Source organism: Apodemus sylvaticus, chromosome 1 (genome assembly GCF_947179515.1).
Source record: "Apodemus sylvaticus chromosome 1, mApoSyl1.1, whole genome shotgun sequence".
NCBI lineage: Eukaryota > Metazoa > Chordata > Mammalia > Rodentia > Muridae > Apodemus > Apodemus sylvaticus.
In genome coordinates this window covers 116,200,209-116,221,853 of record NC_067472.1, presented here as the reverse complement: position 1 = coordinate 116,221,853, position 21,645 = coordinate 116,200,209, and the positions used below count along the sequence as shown (strand labels likewise).

Here is a 21,645-nt window from a genome sequence, read left to right as displayed (position 1 = left end):
TTTAAATAAATATTTTTAAATTCTTACATTAGATGATGGGTTTTTATTCCATTATCATTTTGATCTTGCATTTTTTCACAAATTGAAAACTGGCATAGAAATCTTTTGAGGCAGTACTTGTCAAAAATAAGGTTTCTGTGTATTTCTTATTTGTAATTTGTGTCAGGGGTATGTAGGCTTGGAAATCATTACTCTAAAGGACATAGAAAATTGAGCCCTAACCTCAAAGTTAAAGGAAACTTAACCATGAGCCTGAACTCTTCTTGCCAGTGCCAGTTGTTTCTCTGGTCCGTCTGCCACCCAGTGGTAGGAATGCAGAGTCCAGCAGAACAGAGGGGAAGCTCTGTATCTGGAGTGCTCACACAGTAATCAGAGGCAATGTGATTATGTGAGGATAGGGGCTTGAGTCTATTGTTACTGGATACTTGATATTTTTGAAAGTATATGTTTTTCTGTGTAGCATCTACATAACAAACCTTTGCTTTTGTTATAAGATTTTTTTAAATTTATGATTAGTAGGTGAAAAGAACAACAAAATAATGGATAACCTTAAGAGACTATAAGTTAAGCTGATTTATTTCATTTTTAAAAGGAAAGGCAATTACAGGATGTTTTTCCATTAATCTTGCACTTTTACATTAAAGTATGTACAGTTCTATAGATTTGGCAGTGCCCAGCTGTGTTCAGCCAGCTCTTACTGTGTAATATCTCAGGGTGACTTTGTGTACCATTCTCCATATAGACATCCTTTAAGTATTCCTGTTTGAGTTCTGCTTTTTTCTACTCTAAATGAAAGGGAGATCAGTTCTTTCTCAGCTAGAAAGACTTCTTTTTTGGAAGTAGTTCTTGTGTACTAGTGTTGAGATAAAGGCTTTGTAATTATGGTGTTTAATACTTTGTCACTGTAGCGACTCTAGGAATGTAGAGTATTGTAAACATGATAAAATGATTGTGAATTAACACGGTTCTTTCAAATGATACTGCACCAGACCTTAGACTACTTAGAATATTGCTACTTTCAGTATATATCTTTCTTTATTTGCTGCTGGAGATTGAATCCCGGAATTCACTTGTACGAGGCAAGCAACCACTCGCTGTATCGCAACCCTCATTCATTAATTTTTCTTCAGAATATATTGTGTTTGATGCTGGTAACACAGTGAGGAAGATAGTGCTGCTCTGGTAAGCTCAGCTTTAGAAGAGAAACTCACATACTCCACTAATTTTAATGAAATGTGTTAAGTGCTACAATTGTGATGCAAGGAAGACATGTAAGACATGTCCCCACCCTGATAACCTCTTATTCCTGGCTTCTGTCTAAGCCCCATACAGTTAGATGCCAATGACTGCAATGCAAGACTTTATTTTTAAATCCTCATTTAGAGAGAAGTTATATATTCTTCATTTATAGACATAGCTGTTTGCTACTAAGGACGCGCGTGCACACACACACACACACACACACACACACAATGTAATTGAAAATTCCTGGGGCACAAACCATCCATTCTTCTAACATTGAGATTTTTTTTCTTTAATCCTCATGTATGGCTTCAGTCTCTTGAAGGTAACTAATTTTATTGCCTTAAAAAACGTTTCTGTGATCCTTATTATTTGGAGTTTTGTAGTGTATTTCCAGAAATATTTTCTGCCCTGTATTCAGTCTTTAAAATTATTTTTCTAAAATGCTTTTCTTTAAGTTGCCTTTATTATATACTAAAAGCTGAAACTTGCATTGGAGGTCTTTTTAGTTAATGCCTTCCTTTAAAAAAGAACTTTGCTTAAATAACGAAGTGAAGCAGATAAGAGAATTTGCAGAGATTTCACAGCAGTTTTTCTATTAAATTTTTTTTGGAAAAGGTTATTTCTATATAGTAACAGGGTTGAGAAACTTTATTAATTAGCAGGATATAGTGTCTTGTAGAATTACTTCTTAATGTTTCTTTTCCTGTTCATTTTGAGAACAGAGTGACAGAAATCATACTATTTTTTGCTAACAGACTATAAGTAGGACTGGGTTTTCTTTCTAAGACAGAACTACCTTAGTTTAACTGTGATATTTAGAGATTCCTTAGGGCTTCCACTGAGAAAACTGCATTAAGTTCAAAATACTGACCTAGTCATTGAATAGTATACTTCAGATTCTGTGCTGATAATTTGTCTGTTTGACACTGGGTCTTTATGCAGTTCTGGTGGTCCTATAACTTGTTCTAGACCAGACTGGACTCAGTTACATCTGCCTCTGCCTTCTGCATCCTGGGATTAAGGCACGCACCACCACACTGAACTAAATTCTAAGCTCTTAAACAATGGAAATAACAATGCTACCTTTGCCTCACAGGCTGTTTCCTGTCAAGCTTGTCCTTTTGGCCATTGGACTTAAGCTTCAGAGAGTGTTGGCTGAGTAGTACAGCATTGTTTTGTATATGTGACTGAGGAGTAGTTGCCAGGGTCCCAGAATCACACAGGTACTGGGATAGCTCTTTTGTATATCAACCTTGACACCCTGTGCCAAAACTATAGAGGTCAATGCTTTCATGTCTCTGTATTTGGGCAAATACAGTGTGTGTTAGCAAATACACAGCTAAAGTATATATTTTTTTGAGTATGCGTATGAGTCTGTTTCTTCTCTGTGGTTTTTGCTTACAAGTAGTTAACTATTTCTCACTAGTCAGCTTTTATTTTGTTATGTTTTTAATAGTCTCTCATTATAATACTGTATTACCTTTTAATCAACTAATTCTGAATTATTAGGCATGTCCACTTATAGTATGAGTTAGGATCTTTACCTTCCTGGGTTTTTTTTTTTTTTTTTTTTTTTTGTTGTTGTTGTTTTTTAACCTGGGTCATCTGGTTATTTTGTCTTTTTGATAACTCAAATATTCCTTTTCCATCTGGGTGTTGTATATTCTATCTTTTAAAAAAGCCATTACCCCATTACTACCCTAAAATCTGTTTGGTAGATTCATACATACAAGATAATCATTTTGGATGGGTGGATTTATCCTGCCTCCTTTCCTCCCTTCCTCTCATTACATGCCTCTTCCTCTTCCTTCCTTTTCTTCCTGCATTTTTAATTTTGGGGATAGGGTCTCACCAGCTCAGACTGGTCTTAACTTCTCACTGTAGCCAACCTAGGCATTGTGGTAGCCTCCTGCCTGTGCTACGGAACCCAGCTGGGTGCTTTCTTTAAGTGTACCTGTGCACCCAGCATATACCTATACTTGGGGGACAGACAGTTGGAGGCCGCCCTGATCTACACAGGAATGTCAGGGACGCCCAGGGCCGAATAACTACGTATGTTTTCAAAGAGGAATGTGAAAAAATACATACCAAAATGAATGTGTTTATTTAAGAAATATTAATGACCATTGTATGCGTGGCATTGTTTCAGGCCTTTGGGGAAATAGTGGAGAAAAAAACAACTCTGTCCATACAAAAACTAAGTTTAGAGACAAACATTAAGATGAGTTAAGCTAATGATGGCAAAGTACCCTAAGGATTTGTGAATACAAATTGATATCCAAAGACATTTATCTGATAAATGTGACATTTCAGCAAGGAGCTATAGGAAGTGAGAAAGCAAGTATCCAGGAGAAAGCATCCAGGTAGAAGTAACAGCAGTGCCAAACATCTGAGGTAAAACAGTGTTTGGCATCTGTGAAGAAAGACAAAGAAAGACATTGGGATGACTAAAATATGTGCAGGGGGAAAGCAGACCATAAGGGGGCACAGTATAAATGTAAGTAGTGTATTTGCACACTCATTCTCAGTATAATATAGTATACATGTACATGTAACTCAGTTTTTATGCACACCCATTGTGTATAGTGTAGTTGAACCTGAAATGCATTCTTACTGAAAAAATAGGCTTTTTGTTTAACCTTAGCTATTTATCTCTGATGGATAAAGAAATGGAGCACCTTTTAAGGTGATTAGTAGAACAAAATGATTTGAAAATTCAGTATAGAAGAAATTTCTGTAGGGTAGAATTATTATGTAGCAGTTTCAGTGACTGTAGATAGTTTGTAGAAGGGAAATCTTAATTTAAAAACGTAATGTTTGGGAGTTGGGATTCAGCTCAGTGGTAGAGCGCTTCGCAAGCACAAGGCTCTAGGTTCCGGGTCTTCAACTCTGAAAAAAAAAGTAATGCTTTGAATAATGAACTAGAATGGAAAGACTCAGGTATGAAATAACAAACTATCCTATCCACACAACATTGCAGTGGTGTTCTGTTAGAGGGTAAGATGCAAAAAGAAAGATAGCAAAAGTGCAGCTTTGTGCCATGCTGAAATAAGTAAGGACATTAATTTTAGGCTAGATAGTGATAGTGTTGCTTTGTAGAACACTCTTCTGTGCTGTATTGTGATAGGTGAGATCCCAAGTCAGCTATTACCAAAAATAAAGGAACTGATCTGATCAGTGTTCCTTACTCTTGACAACCTTGTTGTTTTCTGAGGAGTCCCACAGGGTAGCCTTGACTAGTGTAATATTCACTATAATAACACGTGCCAAGTGGCAGTTCTCTTGCCGCATTGCTTGGATAACAGCATGTACTGCTATGCCCAGTTCAAGGTGGATGTTTTGTAGGTTTAGGAGGTGTGATGGGGAAGCTTGGTTACTGATATAAAGAATGTATTTCTGAGCCAGGCGGTGGTGGCACACGCCTGTAATCCCAGCACTCTGGGAGGCAGAGGCAGGTGGATTTCTGAGTTTGAGGCCAGCCTGGTCTACAGAGTGAGTTCCAGGACAGCCAGGGCAATGCAGAGAAACCCTGTCTTGAAAAACCAAATCAAAAAAAAATGTATTTCTGTATTAACATGCAGAGAGAAGTAGGAGGAACACTGTTTTGGCAGTTTGATGGCAGGTTCAATTTTGGAAATAGATTCCAAAGAGGTTGGGGCAATGGCTCAGTTGGTAGTCATTGCTGTTCTAGCACAAGACCCTGAGTTTGAATCCTCGGCTCTTGTAAACCACTGGGCATGGGGCCAGCATCTTTATTCCAAGTCTCAGAAAACATGGAGAGCAATAGCTGAGAGACATCTGGCATTGATCTCTGGCCTATGTGTATGCACATTGTACACATGTGCTCATATCCACATGAACATGTACACAATTCATTCACATTTAACACCAAACAAAAAAAATTAATATTTTTAGGCAGTAGTTTACTATACTTAAGAACTTCAGTAATTTTCTCAAGATATCTTCTGAAAGGATAAGAAAAATCTAGGAATATAAAGCTAAATGGGAGAAGGGGGACTAAGAATTTAGTTACTTAAAACTAAGAATCAGGCTAGACTATGAGGATCATGATTCAGAGCCTGCCTGGGTATATAGGGAGACCCAGTTTTTAAAGAAAAAAGCAACAACTTTGCCCTCATCAGATTGTCTTTGGAATAAAGCAAGCAGTAGGCATCCAGCACAGTAGAACTTTAGGTATAAAGTAGTATGAGGATTCAGAGATGGCAGATTGGCTTCTGTTATAAAATTTCAGAAGCCTGTACACACCCAAGTTGAATTTACTGTTTTGTTACAATTGATTAGAGTTGTGAAAGCTTTTGCTATTCTGCTGTTGTATGGACTTTTGTTACATTGTTTGGTGCTTTATTCTTCAGGCAGTATTGGCTTGGGTAGCTACTTGTCTAAATTCAGTTGCTGAGCAAATGTTACCAGTTGGAGCTACTAAAGCAAGTATTTTAAAGTTTATTGCAAGTATATAACTATTCTTAGTTACGTTGTCATTTCTTGTAAGGAGTCAAGGCCAAGTTAGGTTGTCTGAATTACTATTTAGTCATTTTCAACTAAACAATGAAAGTGAATAAATTACATTTTTTTATAGTTGTAGTAACTGACATATTTGTACATCATGTTTGATACACATATTAAAAGTAAAAGACGTCTTGTCTGGATCTACCTCTCTATCCTCTAGATTGGATCATAGTTTGGATTTCCTATATTGAATTTGCCACTAAAAATTTTAAAGCAGGTTGTAAGTAAAACTATGAGGTCTGCTAATTTTATTTTTTCCAGTTTGGGTAATCAAACAGTTGTGTGCTAGACTATTTGACTATTTATAATAATGCCTTTGAGTTTGAACTAAATTAGATTGGAATTTAGGCCAGGCGTGGTGGCACATATCTTAATCTCAGCACACATGCAGGTGAGTTCTCTGTGAGTTGAAGGCCAACCTGGTCTACATAGTGAATTCCAGGACAGTCATAGCTACAGAGAGAGAGATCCTGCCTCAAAATCAAAGAAAGGAAAGCAAGCAAGAAAGGAAGAAAGGGAAGGAAAGGAAAGAAATTGATAGACTCTGCCTCAAAATAAACTGGAATTTTGACATACCTTTAGCAGTATTAATAATTTTAAATTTGGTAGCTTAAACCTGATTTCAGTTTTGTCAGACTTAGCCAGTGGATAAGATGCACTGAGTTGAGCAGTAGAGTCACAGGGGACAAGAGGAGCCATACTCTACACACACAAAGTAAGATTTCCCCTCACAGACAGTCGCTGCTCCTCTCCTGCCGGTGCCGACTGACTTCCTGCTCAAGCTTCTATATATGTCATTTCTTTTGAAAGGTGTGTTGTGTGTGTGCACACGTGTGCGTGTGTAGGTCCCCCATACCCTATGGGTCCTGGGTATTGATCTTCGGTCATCAGTCTTGGTAACAAGAACCTGCTGAGCAATTTTGTCAGCCCTCCTGGAAGAGTTTTAAAAGTTTGTCCAAACTATTATTTTGCTTAGAGTTTTTTTTTTTTTTTATAGTTATTACTGTTCAAATCTGGCACTAGCAGTAAATTAAAACTGGAGAATAAACTAATCTTTCTTTTAAATTACAGACTTAATTCAGTGTACAAATGAGATGAACGTGAACATCCCACAGTTGGCAGACAGTTTGTTTGAAAGAACTACTAACAGTAGTTGGGTGGTGGTCTTCAAATCACTCATTACAACTCACCATTTGATGGTGTATGGAAATGAGGTAAGAATAACTTTTTAAAAAGTTTTATTATTGTGTGGGATGAGTGGTGGGGTTTCAGGGGTCAAACTCAAAGTCACCAGGCTTGCAGGCTAAGCATCTTTACATGCTGAGACATCTTACCAGCCCAGGGAAAACTTTGACAAGTATATTGGTGTGATTACTGATTATTTAACTTGCTTCTCTTCTTGAAGCTTTGATGATAACTCCTCAGCTGAATGAATACAAAGGGCAAGTTCAGCAGGTGAAGCCAGTTGCTGCCATGCCTGGGGATCTAAGTTGGATCTTTAGAACCTGCATGGTGGAAGAATAGAACTCATTTCTAAAAATCGTGCTCTGATCTCCAGTATGTGCCATGGTGTGCCATACAAAACCAGAATAAATAGATTACTTTGGAAGTGCAGATATAACCTGATGATACTTACCTATGTTCCACTATGCTATAGTAAAGATAGAATGATTGATTGTAGTTGATACATGTTTAATTCATTTAATTATATTGACTTTAGTATTGTAGTTGATCATTAAGTTGTAATAAATGTCTACTAGTAAAAGCTATTATGTTTTTATGTTTGGTAACTAATGAGAGGGAGGAGGCGAGATTGTAATAATGCTTACTGAAATAAGCGTTAACAGTACTTCCTACTTTCAAATTACGTTTGTAAAATGGCAACACCATAATTTATTGTAAGTTTTTGTTTTCCAGCGTTTCATTCAGTATTTGGCTTCAAGAAACACATTGTTTAACTTAAGCAATTTTTTGGATAAAAGTGGATTGCAAGGTAATGACATTTTATTCTTTTTTCTAGAAAATCGAGAGTAATCCCATATAATGATTAGTGCAGCATTCAACTATATTAGTATATTAATGCTTCAAATCATGGTTCAGTGAGTCTTTTAATTTGAAATTCAGATTAATTTCATACCTAGCACCCAATCTGTGATAGACAGTTCAGAGTAGTTATTTGCAAATATGGATTCTGGTACTTGACTGCCTGGACTTGAATTTACTCTTTACCACTTACAACTATATGGACTTGATCAAGTTTACTTTACCTCTGTGTTGTTGTCTGTAAAATTAGGAATGACGGTAGTCCCTGCTCAGTCATGTCATTATGTGACTTAATATAGTTAGTAACTAACCGTAAGTGCTCAGAATAATGCCTGGCACATAGGAAACACTAAAAAATACTACCTTAATTTTTATTGCTGCTTTTTCATTTTGTTTTATCATAACAAATATAGTTGATATTATTCATTGTAGGGACAAAGTTGAGTATAGTGGTAATGACATAACATGTCTGATCCTATTTAAATTAACTTTAAAAAGGTTTTTTTAATTGTATGTATTCCTTATATTTGGTACTGTTACATGGGAACACTTTACCCAAGTACAGATTGTGAATTGAGCACTCCAACCAAATAACTCGTGTGCTTCTCTCTCTTTTTTTTTTAACAGTTTCCTTTTCACTTTGAATTGTCATGTTTCAGCTATAGCTGTCCTGTTCTTCTGTCTTAATGGGGTCCATTGTATTATTTCCAAAATTAGGAATTTATATTATAGACTGTCACAACTGGGAAAGGATTGCTAAGCTATTTGGAAACATTAACAGTGAGGTTAAGTCTGGGAAGTATTTCAGAGAACGTGTGACCTACTATGCAGGGCTTTGAGAGGTGGAAGAGATTACTTAATTTAAGCACAAATGTACATAGAAATGATTGATAGGAAGATAGAAACTGCTTGTTTGTTGTCTTTTCCCCTTATTTTTTGTTACTTTGGTTTTTGCTTTTATTTTTTGAAACATGGTCTCAGTAGCTCAGGCTGACCTGGACATCATTCAGGGCAGTCCTGTGCTTAGCTCCCAAGCTCAGGGATTATAGGCATGACCCATCACATCCAACTTTACTTGCAGATCTTTTTACTGCTGCTTTTAAACTTTTACTTTAAGGAAAAAAGTAAAAAACAAAACAAAACAAAAAACTGTTCCTATATGGGGGGAAAATCTATCAAGTTTATTTGTTTTTTGGTCTCAGTTACTAATTTTCATTTCTTTAAGGTAAAAATTAAATTTCTTTTAATTTTTTAATTTGTATTTTTATTTTATGTATAATGGGTTTTGCCTGATTGTGAGTCTCTGTACCACATGCTTGCAGTTACCTTGTGGGTGCTAGGGCTCTTAGACACTGAGCCATGTCTTAAAACCTGGATTAAATTAAATAAATTTAGTGTTAAAGATTTTAGAGTTTTATTCCTTTTACAAAGAGGTAGATGATGTCTTTAGCATTTTCCATTACTTTATATAGAACATATTCTTGGTGAGCTGGCCCAGTAGGTAAAGGTGTTTGTTTCCAAACCCAACCCCCAATTTGATGCCCAGACCCACATGATGAAAAGAAAGAAGAGTTCTGCAAGTTACCCTTTGGTCTCCATATGCATACAGTGGCCAGGAATTTCTCTCTTATCTATATATTGTTAAAACATATATTTTAGCTGCTGGTGATGACATATGCCTAGTACTTGGGAGGCAGAGGCAGGCAGATCTCCAAGTTTGAGGACGTCCAGGGCTGCACAGAAGAACCCTCTGTAAAGTTTTTACTTCATCTTATATGCATTGGTGTTTTGCCTGCATGTATGTAGTGAGGGTGTCAGATCTTAGAGTTGTAGACAGTAGCGATCTTCCATGTGGGTACGAGGATTTGAACCTGGGTCCTCTGGAAGAGCAGTTGGTGCTTTTAATCCACGAGCCATCTATCCAGCCCCTAAAGTTTTTTACAATAAGATTAAATCATAGTTAGCATTTATTCATTGAGGTTTTTGCAAAGTAATTTTTTTATCACTGATGTACTACTGTGTGTCTTGTTAGGTGGAGCCTGGTATCTGGTATAAGAACTTTAAGTAAACTAGTCTAGTCAGTAGGATGGACCTGCTTTATAACTAGTAGCTACCAGTTATACATAGAAAGAATATTGGAGCATGAAAGTTAGAGTATTTTCAAATAAGTTGATTGAGGCTTGAAGAGTAAGAGGTATTTTCCCTCTCAAGGTAAGAAAAACTAGTGGGGAACAGCATGAACCAAAAACCCAGGAGTGTGTATGTACTTTATAAAGTACATTAATGGGTGTGAGACTGGGTAATAGCAATAACTCCTTCCCCCCCCCTTATCTCTTTTGTTCTGGTTTTTATAGTAGGCATCTTGGTAAGCATTTGCAAATTTTTTTTTATTCGATATATTTTTTTGTTTACATTTCAAATGATTTCCCCATTTCTAGCCCCCCACTCCCCGAAAGTCCCATAAGCCCCTTTCTCTTCCCCTGTCCTCCCACCCACTCCTTCCCACTTCCCCGTTCTGGTTTTGCCAAATACAAGCATTTGCAAATTGATAAGTATTAATACCAGATCTACTTGTGGGTGTATGTATATGTGTGTGAATGTATATATATGTTAATATTGTCTTTTTATAAAGTGTAAGATAAAGTCAGATCTGCTTGGCAAAGCCAAATTAAAAGAAACCCATTATTTTTCAGCAAGGAGCAAAAATTTATAGAGCTTTGACCCAGACAATAGCTAAAATATAAGGTTTATGGTATCTTAAAAAGTAATACTGATGAGATTTTATGTTCCTGATATGATGAAACAGTGTTAAGAGTAATTTGCATTACTTTACAAGGTTTTATTGAAAATGTTTAAAAACTGTTTTAGTTGTGCCTTCAATACACATATTACTGTCTTTTATTGGACAGAGCATTTATATTTCTTTCAATCTTGACACATATGAGATACACTTGTCCTAAATATTACATAGCTACAGGTTTTACAAGTATAACAATAGAAACTTCATTTGATTTGAGGGATGGAATTATGGTTCTATTGTTTATGCTTGAGTTCTGAGGTGTGCCTCCTTCCCCCCCAAACCAACCAACCAACCAACCAGCCAGCCAACCAACCAACCCAGCCCCAAAACCAGAGTTTCTCTTTGTGGTCTGGCTGTCCTGGAATTTACTCTGTAGACCAGGGTGACCTTGAAACTCAGAGATCTGCCTGCCTATGCCTCCTAAGTGTTGTGCCGCCACCTCCTGGTGAGCTCTGAGGTTCTAGTTGTGAAGGAAATATATTTTTATGACTCCTGAAAAGTAAAGAATAGGCACATGCATCAGAAGAAGCAAAATAGACTTATTTTTAGGCTCGTAGCCGAAATTGTAAGGGAAAAGATTTTAAAGTTGCATATGAAACAACTGACTTTAAAAATATTGAAGAATTAGTGTGGCACTTATTAGTTATTTGTATCACTGAATGTAGTTGGGATACCATATTTTTGCTATTAAATAATAAATTTGTTTTATAGATAACCTTTGGACTTTAATCATTTACAAAAGCTTTCTTTTGCAGGATATGATATGTCTACATTTATTAGACGGTATAGTAGATACTTAAATGAAAAGGCAGTTTCATACAGACAAGTTGCATTTGATTTCACAAAAGTGAAAAGAGGGTGAGTTATGTTTTCATTTCTAATTTAAATATCAAATAGTGTAAAACAGAAATTACTACATTGTGAATTACATACTTTTACCCAGTTTTATAAAATTTATTTTTCTTTTGAAGAAATGCCATATCCTTTCTGTAGTAGGATATTTTAAAGTTAATTTATCTTTGTAACAACTTTTATAATTCTCATGATTAAAATTAAGTTTTTAAAAATGTATAAGTACTTTTTAGTTTGTTTACAAATTTATGTGACATAACCCTACCGTATTCTTTCATTTCCTATAGTCTCTTTTAGTCCCAATTTCTATCCTATACCCTAACCCTAACCCTAACCCTTAGTCCCAATATCTATCCTGTACCCACTCAATTAATTATGTTTATCTCCTGGTTTGTTTGAAATTCCATGTGAGGTTTAGGATCAACATGTCAATTTTGATAGAAAAACAGCCAGGAATTTTAATTTGTTTGTTTGATTACAGATAGGGTCTCATGTGTCCCTGGCTGACCTTGAATTCTCAAGATCTGTCTGTGCCTACTGAGGCCTAACCTGGCTTTCTAATAAATATAGGATATCTTGTTCATTCCTTCCCTTTTTTTGTAGCCAGTTGTGGTAGCACATGCCTATCATCCAAGGATTTAGGAAAGGCGCTGAAACCATGAGCTCTTTATTAACTCTTCTCCTCCTTCTCTTCCTCCTCTTCCTTCTCTTCTTTCTTCTCTTCCTCCTTTTCTCCTCTTCCTCCTCTTCTTCTTTCTCCTCCTGCCCCTCCTTCTCCTCCTCCCTTTCCTTCCCCTCCCGTTCCTCCTCCTTTCCCCCATTTTTCCTTCCTTCCTTCCTTCCTTCCTTCCTTCCTTCCTTCCTTCCTTCCTTCCTTCCTTCCTTCCTTCCTTCCCCTCCCCCCTCTCCCCTCCTTTTCCTCCCCTCCCCTCCCAAAAAATTTCCATCATAGTACAAGTATTGAATGAGAAAGTGTGGATGCAACAGACACTTTAATTGCATTGCGTGGCAATTTTGATAGACGTCTTAAATATGCCAAAGGTGCCACCAAGAAATCAGCTCTTGATCTGGAGGCGTGAAAAGGTGCTGAAGAGCATCCTGGCTTCAGTGCTCACAGTGCAGCTCACGACAGAGCCCATCTTGATGTAGTTTTGTAATTTAAGTCACTAGGCCGTTAGTGATCCACTTGGTTTGCTCCCCTTGTTCCACCCCTCATAGCAAAACTTAGGCAAAGCTAGACAGAAACTGAAGGGTACTTGTGGCACAGGGGAAAGCATGGATTCATGTTCAGAGCACTTATTCAGGAGCATAGGGCTACGGGCCCTTTGGATTGTAGGCTGTCCCTTTGGAAACATGGACCTGTGAGCTATATGGAGGTAGATAGCTTTGGGTGTGACTATAGCTCTCGGGACAGGGCCCATAGTTTCAACATCTTTTTCAAAAATTATTTGTCATCATGTGTGCATGGGGGGGTGGTGGAAGCTGTGTATGCCTCAACACATGTTTGGAGATCAGAAGACAATTTTAAGGAATTAGGTCTCCTTTTCCACCCTTATGTGTGTGCTGGGGATTGAAATTAGGTAGCCTTTCCCAGACATCATGCATATAAAAGGTGAGTTTAATTTTATTGCATTCTGAGTACTGATCATCTTAGCACAAGAACTGATCACACAAAAAATGTGACCAGTACTTTGATATCTACTAGTGTCTTATACACAGCTTTTTCTATAGGCTGAATTATAGCTCAGGAAAGAGCCAAAGAAGCAGTACATGTGCCATCTGCAGACATTCCTGGTGAATGCCCTTCCAGTAAACTGCCCTGCAGCTTCCACATCTTAGAGATCTAAATACTTGCTGTATGCTTCAGTTTGTTCTTGAAATTATAAAGTATTTACTGGAGTAAATTTTGAGACAGGCTTTCTCTGGGTAGCCTTGACTGTCCTGGAACTTACTCTGTCAACCAGGCTGGCCTCAAAGCCAGTGTGCCACCATCTGGCCTGCTCTGGAATTCTTAAAAATGTAGACATTTACAAGATGTTTAAAAGATGAAATCAAGTCTTTTTCTTTAAACTTTCTTTTAAATTATGGAGAGTTGATGGTTTTTCCAAATTACTTCTCCTGACTGCATGTTACATATTTAGGCACTCTGTAGAAGACTGCAGTAGAGATTTTCTATCAGGAGTCTTTCTTACTTCCTATATACCCTGTTGAATAAACTGTTTCTGTGTGGACTATATGTGAATCATTTTGAAAGTTAATGAGCTGAGAGTATGGGATGGAAGGCTATGTCATAGAAGTAGAGGGAGGTTTGAAGATGCTTTGGAGTTCTCTAGAAAAGACTAAGGATTTGTGGCAATCTTTACTACTTATGTAAAGTTGATCATCATGAATTTATGTGTCTGCCAGCTTGCATAGTATAATTAAAAACCAAAGGGTTTATTGTGCATACTAGGCTAACATTGTCTCATTCACTGTATCCCTTGTATGGCTTTTTAAAAATTTGTACTCATGTATGGATATGAGTGAATTATTTTTTTTTTACCCAGGATTGTGAGTTTGCTAGGGGACTGACTATAAAGGAGAAAGGTGGAAGAAAATTGTTTGCCAAAGAATGTTTACAATAGTGACAATTTTGACCTTTTTCATTTGGGGGCTAAGAGGCTGCCTACTTTTAAAGAAGTTGAGTTCTTCATTTAGATGATGTGCTAAATAAAGAAGACTGAGATAACATTCAAGACATCTGTGATGGAGAGATGTCCAGAAGTAAAAAATGACATCAGAAAAATGAGAAAGGATTAAATGAGAAATGATGGTGTTTGGGAATAAAGTGTGATAACTATGAAAAGGACAAGTTGCAAAGAGGAATTGTGTCCTCTCAGATTCCAGCAACTGTTGTCAACCAGTGTATTTGTTACCTGAGAGAAAACAGTGTTGAACATTGGATGGGTATATTATCTAAAGCTTATCAAAACTGGCTGAGGCAATACAGTATTTGTTTCATTAAACTCTGTGGAATCTCCACAAGGCAATATTGTTACTTTTTGAAACAGTATTCTTAGTATGGCTTAGATTAGAGAGACTTAATAAAAATTCTATTTTGTAAAACGGATTTTCTTTTAAAAGTCTTTGATATTTGACTCAAGTATTGTTCTACCTTTCCCTCCTGTTGGGGATTGTGTTTAGGACACATGTTAGGCAAGCACTCTGCTGCTGAGACCATGCCAGGCCATTTTATCACATGATTTTATATATTATTGTTGTGTGAGTGCCATTATGCATGTGCTGTGGTGTGTGTGTTGTTCATGGGACCGCTTTTAAGAGTTGATCCTGTTCTTGCACCCTGAATTCTGGGGCTAGAACTCAGATCCTTAAGCTTTTGGAAAAGTGCTTTTATCTCTGGCTGCCCATTGCCAGACTTTTAAAGTTTTTATTTTGCAGCAGACTACCCTGGATCTTGTGCTACTCCTGCTCCAGTCTGTTTACTAGGTAGGATTAGAGATCTGGGTATAAATAAATTAAGTGAAGTCAACTCCTGACAACGTGGTACTTAACTGTTTACTGATTTCTGGCTAATAGTTTCTTTTGCTTTTAAGGAGGTATATATCGCGTCTTTATGTACAAGAATGATCATGACTTGTGCCATTAGTTCTTGTGATAACAATACACCTTGCTTTATAATAGAAACTTTCACTTTCGCTTAAAATAGTATTTTATGTGTTTTGCCAACATATGTGTATGCACCATTTTGCTTGCCCACAGACATTACTTAGGTTATAAGCTGCCATATGGGTATTAGAAATAGAACCTGGGCCCTCTGGACAGCTGTCCTCAGTACTTAGGCTGAGCTATCTCTCCATGGCTCATGCCCTTCCTCCTTTTTGGTAGGATCAGTTCCTGGCTGTTGCTTTTTACTCTCTTTCTATATAATCCTTACTTGAGATTAGAGTTCAATAACCACTTAAGAATATGTGATGTTTCATCACAGTCTTGTTATTTATGTAGAGAACCAAATGGGCGATTTAATAAAGAATTGTTTTGGGTTTGTTTTCTTAATAGGGCTGATGGAGTTATGAGAACAATGAACACAGAAAAACTGTTAAAAACTGTACCAATTATCCAAAATCAAATGGATGCACTTCTTGATTTTAATGTAAGTTGATATATCTTTGTTAATTCAAAAATTCTAAATAATTAGATAGTCATAACTGGTTAACTCTAGCCTCAAGTTTTCATAATTTTGTCCACTCTATATAGTACTCTTTGGTTAACAGTATGATTTTTCTCTAGTGCTAAAATTTTAGATTATACAGATTAAAGCAAGTGATGGGTAAAGTGCTTGACTGAAACTTCATAGGAGTTTCAGATTTTAAAACTGTAAGGATTACTTTGGTGTACAGCCTTCTTAATGTTTCACTTTTGCTTGGTAGGATGCAAAGCATGACAAGTATTTAGAAATAAAAGGAGGTTCAAATCTCATTTTTGATAGATTGCTTGACATCTATCAAAGCACCTTGACATTGTATCCCCTGGATTTTTTTTATAATGATGTTATTTGACTAGTGAGTGTTAACTAAGCATATAATAAACTACTCCTGTGTTTCATAGACTGGAAAGTGTCAGACTATAATGATGAATGACTTGATAATCTTTATCATTTTTTCATTTTTATATAGTTGAAAAGTTTTTGTTTTGTGTTATGTGAAAATTTTATGAAATTAAAATTTCAGTATCCACAGTAGTACTAGTGGCACCTAGCCAGATTCTTGGTTGGTTTGCATACTACTGTGGCTGTTTTGTGTCACATTAGTAGTATTGGCTTAACTACAGAAGAGAACATAATTCCTAGCACCTAAAAGTCTTCCCTTTCATAAAAAAAAGAAGAAAAGCACTTGCTTAAAGACTGTGGCTCTGGAAGACACAGAAAGCAGAAAGAATACACAGAAAGGTGTATTAGAGAGTATTATTTTGGCTCTATAGATGTGCAAAGGTTTTTCATTCACTTGATACATTGTTTGGTCTCTCTATAAAATTATTTACTTGCTATAATGTCTGTATTATACTTCATTATATAGAACAGTTTACTGGATCTTACTCAGTGGTCTTTAGCTTTTCTAACTAGAAACCCTAAATATGTGTGTGTGTGTGTGCGTGTGTGTGCGCGCGCGCGCATGTGTGCACGCATGTGTACACACACACATGTGCATGTGCCCTTTGTGTGAACTTATAGCAATGTAATCAAGTTATAATTAAGAGACTTGGTGTTTAACCTGAAAGTTAAACGGTGAATGGCATTTTTACTTTCAGTCATAATGATAAACTAGAACGAATGTTTAAAGTTGTTTCTGCTGTTTGCTTGCTTCTGGATTTTCTTCTACAGTGTTTGCGTGTAATTCTGATGGTGAGAAATCAGGAAACTTATGGATTGGAAAACTTACTTGTAATGTATATCATAGGGGAAAATAAACCCCCTTTTCTTAATAAGCTGACATGTTTTATTGAATTTTAGAGAAAAATCATTTTGTTAGTGTTGTTTAAAATATGAAATGAGCTAGTCTTATTTTCCGTTTTTGCCTAGGTTAATAGTAATGAACTTACAAATGGGGTAATAAATGCTGCCTTCATGCTCCTGTTCAAAGATGCCATTAGACTATTTGCAGCATACAATGAAGGAATTATTAATTTATTGGGTAAGTACTACAATATCTTTGATAACTTTATTTCATATTGTATGGATTAGTGATACTGACAGTAGTTACTTTAAACTGCTGCGAAGTCCACTATACCTTATGTTTGTTCTAAAAGTTTATTTGAAGAAAGATTTTTATACCTCTATACACACACACATATCCTGCCTATACAAGTGAATACATTCTCATTCTCATTTTAATAACTGGAATATTTTACCTAGTTATACCTAATTTTTTTATATAGTACTAATTTTTTTGGATTGTTTCATTAATTTAAGAAATACTTAAAGCTGTAAAGTTTTAGGAAAAGCCTTTTATTTTATTTTCCTCAGAAAAAGTATATTTCCTAAGTATGTCTTCTACAAAAAACCTTATGAAAGTAGTGTGTGTGTGTGTGTAATTTTTTTTTTCTCCAAAATTTGAGGCACATACTAGTGTGGTCCTGGGGATTAAAGCTAGGTTTTCTTGAATGCTGAGATTATGCTTTATCACTGAGCTGTATCTGTATTCTTAGTCCCTAAACTTACTTTTGAAGTTAAGAATTATTTTTAAACTAGTCAATATTGGGAGGACGTTTTACTTTGGGGGAGTTTAGAGCTTGTGATGTTTTCTTATATACCAAGATGCATTTGAAATTGTTTTGTGTAGAAATGCTGCTTTTAAAGGTTTCACTTGTCTCATTTTCATTTTTATAAATGGGCTTGTTTGGATCTCCATGTGTTTGCTTGCTGTGTGTATGTTCAGATATTTTGGAGGAAAGATGGATCTCCTGCAGCTGGAGTTTCAGGAAGTTGTGAGCTTCTTGACATGGGTGCTGGGAACTAAACTCTGGAGGAACAAGTGCTCTAGGCTACGTCTTCAGCCCCTCCCCACCTCGTTTTCTTTTAAAATTGAGATTTTGAAGGTCTAGAAAAGGAATAATAAAAGGTTCCAAAGTATTATCAGAACCTGAGTATATTTATTCTAGTATGCCCTGCCTCTTAGACAGTTTATTTATTTAAATGTGGTTTTCATAGACTGGAACAACAAAAATATATAGAGGAGTACTTCATAACTGAACAAATAAGGCTGTGGAAGTGATAGCCTTTTACTTCATGATAAGTAATTGTGATGCTCTTTGTCTATATACAAATTAAGGGAGTTTTTAAAGTGACATTGGATGAAGTTGCAATCTTAGAATGTTAATACTGGTATATTAATAACATATTTATAACCAGATTTTAGTATTTTAAGTGAAATATTCTGTGTGCTTACATGCAAATATATACTTGGAGAAATGTGAGTAAAGCAGTATTGGGAATAAAATAGTAATGTGAATACCTTCCAGCACTTTTTCTATTTTTTATATTAGATATTTGCTTTACATATCAAATAGTATCCCCTTTCCTTGTTACCCTTCCAAAAACTCCCTTTCTTTTTCCCCCTATCCTCTCCTTTCCTGAACTGGCATTCCCCTACACTGGGGCATCGAGCCTTCACAGGACCAATGGCCCCTCCTGTCATTGATGTCTGGAAAGTCCATCCTATGCTACATATGTAGCTGGAGCCATGGTTCCCTTCATGTGTACTCTGGTTGGTGTTTTAGTCCCTGGCAGCTCTGGGGGTACTGGTTGGTACATATTGTTGCTCCTCCTATGCAGCTGCAAACCTCTTCAGCTCCTAGGGTTCTTTCTTTAGCTACTCCATTGGGGACCCTATTGGTTGGCTGTGAGCCATGGGTATTTTGTTCCCCCTTCTATGAAAGACTAAAGTCTCCACACTTTGGTCTTCCTTCTTGAGCTTCATGTGGTCTGTGAAGTGTATCTTGGGTGTTCTGAGCTTCTGGGTTAATATCTACATATCAGTGAGTGCATACCATGTGTGTTCTTTTGTGATTGGGTTACCTCACTCAGTATGATATGTTCTAGTTCCATCCATTTGCCTAAGAATTTCATGAATTCATTGTTTTTAATAGCCGAGTAGTATTCCATTGTATAAATGTACCACATTTTCTGTATCCATTCCTCTGTTGAGGGACATCTGGGTTCTTTCCAGCTTCTGGCTATTATAAATAAGGCTGCTATGAACATAGTGGAGCATGTGTCCTTATTACATGTTGGGGCATCTTCTGGGTATATGCCCAGGTGTGCTATACCTGGGCCCTGAAGCAGTACTGTGTCCAGTTTTCTGAGGAACTGCCAAACTGAATTCCAGAGTGGTTGTACTGGTTTGCAATCCCATCAGCAATGGAGGAGTGTTCCACTTTCTCCACATCCTCTCCAGCATCTGCTGTCCCCTGAGTTTTTGATTTATCTATTCTGACTGGTGTGAGGTGGAATCTCAGGGTTGTTTTGATTTTCATTTCCCTGATCTCAGACATTCCTCAATTGAGAATTCTTTGTTTAGCTCTGCATCTCATTTTTGTATTAATGGGGTTATTTGTTTCTCTGGAGTTTAACTTCTTGAGTTCTTTGTATATATTAGATATTAGCCCTCTATTGGATAATTTTTCTATTTTTAATGTACTAGAACCTCAGTTTTGATTTGCTTTAAGTATCCAAACTAATAGCACTAATTTTTGGTGTAGAGTAAATCCTTTGAGGAAATTGTGATCTTTCTGGAGCTACTTCCTAATCTTTATCCTTTCTCAGGAAACTTTGATTTTTTTTGTCTTTTTAATGTAAATAAGAATATTTTCATACTTTTTTGGGCAGAAAAATATTTTGATATGAAAAAGAACCAGTGCAAAGAAGGTCTTGACATCTATAAGAAGTTTCTGACTAGGATGACAAGAATCTCAGAGTTTCTGAAAGTTGCAGAGGTAAGCTGCCTTCAGAGGCTGTAGACCTCTTTTTCCTACCCAAATGAAAGAAATGATTTCAATATGAGAAAATATACCCCATATAAATGGTATATATTCAATAATATTAATAAGCACTATTGAATTTTGTTAATTGGTATTAATATATAATATTGAATAAATAATAAGCATGTTTCATATTTAACTTATGAGATAATGAAAATAATCTACTTTTACATGCTGGTGGCAATGATACCTGTGTTTAGAATTAGCCATTCATTTTTGAAGGCTTGCTCTGTTGGTGCTGGTGGGAAATTCTCAGTGTCAGCCTAAGTTCTTCCTTAAGACAGGCTTGCAACTGGAGCTGCATAGTTCAGTGTTCATGGTTTAGTTCACAATACATAAGTAAATATTGCATACGTATTATGAAAAGGTTATATTGTAATTAATTTTATAAATCTCTTAAAAATGATTTTTATGAAGTTGGCACAGAAGGCAGTTACGTTTACAGGCATCCTTTATGTTAGCAGAGACAGTTCAAGGCTTTTCCCCCTTTATCCTCTATCCATCATTACTAGAAACGCCCCCTCTTTAGGATATTTTGATCACTTACATTAAAGTCATTACTCTAGACCTACCAAGTTAGTGACTCTAGGCATTGTTAACTCCTGTGATAGTTTATTCTTTGTGGAATGACCTTGTTTTATGATGCCCATGGAAATTTGCTTTGATGCAGGAAGGTTTTTAGGGGAATATGAGTTTATTTGCTCCTATTCCCTTAGTGCCAGTCGCTTATTAAACCTAAGGAGGGAGAATGTATGTGACATTTTCAAGTAAGTTTCAATCTGTTGATTTTCTTTTTTGGTCACTTACCTTCTTTGTATTTGGAAGTTATAGTTGCTGTCATACATTTTAAGTTCTTTCATATCTCCAGATTACAAATTTGACACAGGTGGAATGTATTATCTGTTCATTGACCTAAGAAATAGGAAAAATTCTGCTCGAAAATGTTATGAGACTAACTTTGGGCTTGCAGTGTCAGGGTCGACTTCAGTTTTTAAAGGCATATGTGTTCCAAGGGAACAGTTGTCTGTCTGAGTGATGAGTTATTAATATCTAACTAGGAATGAAACTTTTACTGACTTTATCCTAAGATTCTTAAAAATGGAGAAAAAGAAGAGAATTAGGAAATAAAACATAGTCAAGGAGAAATACAGGCTCCTAATTTGGGTCCTTAACTACATAGGAAGGTTTTGTTTTTGTAAACGTTTTTGTTGAGAGTTATCTAGTTCCTCAATACCATGAAAAGTATGTTGAGGTTTGGTGGAGGTAGTTATATCCTGGTTCAATATCACGTCACATTTCTGAAGATTTTTATTACCATGATAAACAGACTTTAAAAATATGTATTTTATTTGTGTGTGTGGGCACTTGAATGCCATGGCATCTGTGTTGAGGTCAGAAAAACAACCCATGTGAGTCAGTTCTCTTCCCACCATGGAATCAAACTCAGGTTGTCAGCCTTGGCGACAAGTACCTTCTCTGCTGGGCCACATCCCTGGCTCCCAAATAGAAGGTTTAAAAGTATTGTCTGTGCTAACTGTCAGAGGGAGCATTTTTATCGAGAAAAAAAAAAAAAAAAGACAAAATTAGTTTATGGCAAGCTTGTGTTGTTAGAGTTATTCTTTTTTTCTTTTCTTTTTTAATGTACC

The 21,645-nt window shown here is 36.3% G+C and overlaps 1 protein-coding gene across 17 annotated transcripts in view; it reads left to right on the top strand.

Annotated features, from left to right (window-relative positions):
• Positions 1-21,645, top strand: part of Picalm (phosphatidylinositol binding clathrin assembly protein) — a 78,515-nt gene that overhangs the window by 19,895 nt on the left and 36,975 nt on the right. For all 17 annotated transcript variants that reach the window (XM_052159005.1, XM_052158999.1, XM_052158994.1 and 14 more), the window contains 6 exons: positions 6,844-6,986; positions 7,690-7,765; positions 11,371-11,473; positions 15,524-15,617; positions 17,043-17,154; positions 19,848-19,954. In XM_052159005.1, coding sequence (XP_052014965.1) covers positions 6,844-6,986; positions 7,690-7,765; positions 11,371-11,473; positions 15,524-15,617; positions 17,043-17,154; positions 19,848-19,954 — 635 coding nt within the window. The remainder of the gene's footprint in view (positions 1-6,843; positions 6,987-7,689; positions 7,766-11,370; positions 11,474-15,523; positions 15,618-17,042; positions 17,155-19,847; positions 19,955-21,645) is intronic.